The following is a 5,127-nucleotide window of genomic DNA, read 5'->3' on the forward strand; positions in this document are numbered from 1 at the left end:
CCCACTGTTTTTTTTTTTTTTTTTGAATACCATTTCTGAATAAAGTTCGATTGTTTTACAGACCTATAAGGATGGAAATTGATAGGCTGAGAATATTACATATAAGGAATGAAACATATGTGGAGCAAGCAGATTTTTGAGTAGTTCCCTTTGCTTAACGTTGAACTCTATCAAACCAAATGGTGAGGTACGTCTCTTGTTGCTGTCTTGTTGAAGTGGAAAGTCTCTGCATAACTGTGGGCTCCCTCTCAAGTGAAAACAACTTCGAACGCAGCTGTAGGGCAATATCCTTTATGATTTGTCCTGGAGGCCTGGCTATATTTGAATGGAGCCTATTGTTTCTTTCCTTCCAGAGGTGGTAGATAGTGGCCTGAAAGATGAGATGCAACATGGTTCTCAGTTTCCCTTGAAGCTGAGGCGAGGAGAGCCAGTTGACGATGGCATGAAGAGCTGAAGGAGGTTGGAGCCTTGATCTCGCCATTATGTCATTCCACACTCTGAGAGAGTAATCACACTCAAAAAATATTTGTTTTACTGATTCAGCCCTCGTTCCACACAGCAAGCATGAAGGAGATACATCCATACCCCCAAGAAATTAATCTGTCACGTGTCACCATTCTATCTCTCATTACCAGCCAGGTTATGAAAGAATGTCTTGGGATCCGCTTCTTAAACCAGACCACCTTGTGCCAGGGTATTACAGGAGGATCAGGGTTTATAGTTCTGAAGAACTTAGAAACAGAGAATTCCGAAGGCTGGTCGGCCAGAGAATTGAGCCACATGAAGTTGTCTTCATTTGGTGAATTTACGTCCGGAGCCTGAGCTGGAAGTACAGAGCGAATGTATCTAAGAACTGAATGCCTACTCCTTGATGATATATTCCATGCTTCATTTGTTACAGCGGATGCAACAGAGGCGTCTATGGGGATGCCCGAGACCATGGGTCCCATTGGTCCTGTTGTTGAGAGAATTGGCCCATCAGTGGTCCAATTATCATGCCAAAAAGAAGTGTTCCTTCCAGAAACGAGATGGGTTAGGAGGAAAGGACGAGCTAAATCTCGGAGATTCATCAGCCAACGCCATATCCAACTCCTAACCGTTGTGAAGTCCGCTGTCCAGAAGAGGTTTGGTGGAATATAGTGACGTTTTACCCAAGCAACCCACAAGGAGTCAGAGCCAGAGAAGATGTTCCACAGGAGCTTGATTCCATAGACTGTATTAAGTCCTGCTATCCGACGCAAACCCAACCCTCCACTCTCTTTGGCAGTGCAAACAGATTCCCATGCCACTTTTGCTCCACGTGCTGAGTCCGGTGCACCAGACCAAAGGAAAGCGTTTAACATTTTTTCCAAATCCTCCACACAGCCCTTAGATAAGGGAAAGACCGAAGCCCAAAAGCTTATGATGCTGTATAAGACTGACTGAATTAGTTGCAACCTCCCTGCGAAAGACAGTTGCATGGCTTGCCAAGAGGTAACTCGAGATCGAATCTTGTCCAGCAATGGTTGGTAGTCCGTTCTCCGAGCCTTATAAGGTAGCAAAGGCAACCCTAAGTATTTAACTGGGAGAGACCCCTGAGAAATACCAAACTCAGAAGCCAGACTTCTAGAAGCGTCAGCGTCATCTCTATTAACAAAAACGCAAGTTTTCCAAAGGTTTAAAGCAAGACCCGTGCTTTTTTGAAAGTCCCTGAGCACTTCTAGGATACCGCAAAGGGATGAAGATGTTCCATCGAAAAAATAAGCAGATCATCGGTGAAGCTCAGATGCGTTACCAAGGGGTTAAGACAGTTCGGGTGGGCTCTGAATTTTCCGTCACGCACCGCAATGTCCAGTTCTTTGGCAAGAATATCCATAGCCATAACAAACAGGGAAGAGGAAATCGGATCACCCTGTCGTAAACCTTTTTTTCCCGGGAAGAAACCCGATAATTCTCCATTTAAAGCAACATAGTAGTAAGGCGTTGTGATGCAGGTCTTTATCCAATTGATAAGATCCGGTGGGAGGTTGAAAGCTACCAGAATATTGAGGATGAATTGCCACTCAATGCTATCAAAAGCTTTTGATATATCCACCTGTAGACAGCCTTTAGTAATTCTTCCCCTGTTATGAAAGTCAGCGTCCAACTCAGATGCAAGAAGAACATTATCTCCAAGAGCTCGGCCTTTCACAAACCCCACTTGGTTCCTTTGAATTGTATCTTGAATAATAGGCTTCAGCCTTGCAGATAAGATCCTTGAGATTATTTTGTAGACTGTGTTGCATAGCGAGACAAGTCTGAAGTCGGACAAGGATGACGCTCCAGTTGTCTTTGGAATCAAAGAGATCACCATTGCATTTGTTTGTCTAGGCATAGAGGAAGTAAGAAAGAAGCTCCTTACTGCCGCAGTTAAATCCCTTCCCACCAGATCCCAAGATGAGATGAAGAATTCAGAAGAGAATCCGTCTGGCCCCGGTGCTTTACACTTAGGTAAAGACAAAACAATATCTCTGATCTCCTCTGCAGAAGGTATTGCCACTAGAATATCAGTTCTGGAGGAGTCATGGCGATATGGATGTATTGCCCATATATAGTCGATTGTGTAAGGAATGACTGCCACATTGGATCTTCCTTGTAGATAGGTGTAGAACCGGATGACCATATTCTTCAGTTCATGTCTATCAAACACTCTTCTATTATTCACCTCAGTTAGGAAATGTATAACATTCCTACCCAGGTTTGCTTTGACAGACTTGTGAAAAAAAGCTGTGTTCAGATCACCCTTCGTCTCCCATCTAACCCTGGACTTGAGCTTGAAGAAATTTTGTTCAGCAGCTGCTAGGAGAAGCCAGGAGTCTCTTGCACTTGCTTCAGCTTGAAACAGATGCGGAGAAGGGGTCGTTAAAATCTGAGTTTGAATTTCCTGGAGTTTCTCAAGAGCTTCTTTGGTTCTCTTTTCGATGTTGCTGAAGCCAGTTTTGTTTATCCCTTTGCAGCATATCTATGTTGCTCGGAGCTTTTGATAAAGAGATACCATAGGAGGAGAGGATGAGACCGGCAGTGTCCAGGCTAACTTCATCAGATCATTGTAGTCCGGGTGAGAAGTGAAGAATGTGAAGAAGATAAATCTGACATTCCTTCGAGGAGGTTCATTGCCACATTGCACAATGCAAGGAGAGTGGTCTGATGATCCTGGCGGGTCGAAGATTGCTAGGGAATTGGGAAACTTTTCCAGCCAAGCCTCATTGATAAGAGCTCTGTCCAATTTTCTAGATCGGGGGCTTGAAGGGCTTTTGTTAGACAAAGTATAGAAACATCCCCTGAAGGCTAGATCAAAGATCTCACTCTCATGAAGACATTCCTGTAAATCTCTCATACCTCCAATCGACAAATCCGAAGGGTGCAAGGAGTAAGCCTCTGATACTGCCAATACCTGATTAAAGTCACCGATCACAAGCAGATGAGAATTCTGGATAATAGTTGAATTGAAAAATCTGTTTGATTGATGTCCATAGAGGCATCCGGTCACCTCGTTCATTGAAAGATAAGCAAAACAAACGGAGATGTGTTGTTGGGTAGCTGGATCAAAAACCCCACAAACCATGATCTGCGGAGAGCGGAAGTAGACAACAACAAATAGTGAGGGATTCCAAACCACAACTATGCGACCATTCTCAGCATGAGGGCTGTGGTTTGAGTCAAATTTCCATCCTGGTAGAGTAGAGGTTATTAGAGATGTTAAAACATCTTGCTTCACATGAGTTTCCAAAAAAGCGCCAAACATAGGGCGGTTTGTACGTATCCAATTTTGAACATCCGATTTCCTAGTATTGCCATTTAGGCCTCTGATATTCCAACAAAAACACTTCATAAGAAGGACAAAAAGGTGGTAACGAAGCAATAAGCTTCCAAAATAGGAGGAGACTTCCCGTTGGGCGAAGCCTCCCGCTGAAACACGGTTGGAATATCCGAGGTCGAGGAAGAAACGTCCAAGTTATTGCAAAGTTTTTGCATTGCTTGGCGTTGATGTTGTCTGACCCTCCTGCGGTCCTTGGCAGTTGAGAATGGAGGCAACTCAGCTTCTGCAGCAGCAATACGTTTCCTAAGTATCGATTGGGCCGCACTTATAAGCTCTTCTTCTGAATCGAATTGAGCAGAAGTGACTGGTCTGACCGGTGAAGTGTTGGTCCTAACTCGAGCGGGTGGAGTTCAGTGCACTACAGGGGGAGCCACTGGCTGATCGCGGAGAAGAGGCTCCAAATTTTGAGTTTGGCAAGCTTGTGGATCTTGTAATTTTCTTATGTTCAACTTGCGAAGAAGACCTTGCAGTTAAAGTTGGCGCATCCTTAGAAAAAGTTTTGGAAACTGAAGGGACTATAGGAACAACAGCAGCCCGAGCAGAGGTTGAAGACTGTGCTGCGGTGTTGAGATTGTCCGCAGGAGAGGCAGCAGACCCGACTGGAGAAGCAACAAAAGCAGGAGGGGGGACAGCATTATTTGTGGCAATGGCAGTGTTTTGAAGTTGGCGATCTGGACAGCGAAGCTCAGAGTGCCCAAATTCCGAACAAATCCCACACTTATGTGGTACTTTGAGGTATTCCGCAGAGATAAAGACAGAGTTCCAGAGCTTATCTACAACCTTAACTGTTGATGCTCTCTTTCCAGCCAATTTGATTATGACTTTAAGTTTCACCACACCATTTGAATACGGAGGAAGCTTTGGGAACTCAGATTGGACTGGGATTCCAACTCCTGTTGCAAACGTACTGAAGCATTCGAGAGACCAAAGTTCATGCGGTATGCCTCTGAATAAAACCCAAACTGGTGCGTACTCCAATCTCATTGGAGCTAGGTTGATTTTTGGTGACCATTCGAATACAGAGAAGGCACACTTGCCAGAATGCCAAAGCCCAACATCTAGCACCCATTTTCTTATGATTTCACATGGGATGAAGATCAAGCAGACATTCTTTGAGTGGTACCTAACTCTGATCCTTCCTTGCTTTCACCAGATAGGGTTTAGGTCAGCGAAGATTTTTGCCGGAGAAGGTGCCGTTCCATGGAACTGAGCAACAAGATAGCCTTTCCAAATATCAGATGATTTTAAAATAACAGATTATGGTGCCATAACAACCGGAGTCCCGTCAT

General features: G+C 44.4%; 1 protein-coding gene across 1 annotated transcript; it reads right to left on the reverse strand.

The window, feature by feature from the left end:
• Positions 1–539: 539 nt before the first annotated feature.
• LOC106303393 lies at positions 540–4,822 on the reverse strand. The gene is made up of 5 exons (XM_013739673.1): positions 4,302–4,822; positions 3,905–4,168; positions 3,035–3,824; positions 1,775–2,980; positions 540–1,574 (listed from the first exon to the last, which is right to left on the reverse strand). The coding sequence occupies exons 1-5, from the start codon at positions 4,820–4,822 to the stop codon at positions 540–542; spliced, it is 3,816 nt and encodes a 1,271-aa protein (XP_013595127.1).
• Between the last annotated feature and the right edge of the window lie 305 nt (positions 4,823–5,127).

Source organism: Brassica oleracea, chromosome C7, assembly GCF_000695525.1.
Source record: "Brassica oleracea var. oleracea cultivar TO1000 chromosome C7, BOL, whole genome shotgun sequence".
NCBI classification, from domain to species: Eukaryota; Viridiplantae; Streptophyta; class Magnoliopsida; order Brassicales; family Brassicaceae; genus Brassica; species Brassica oleracea.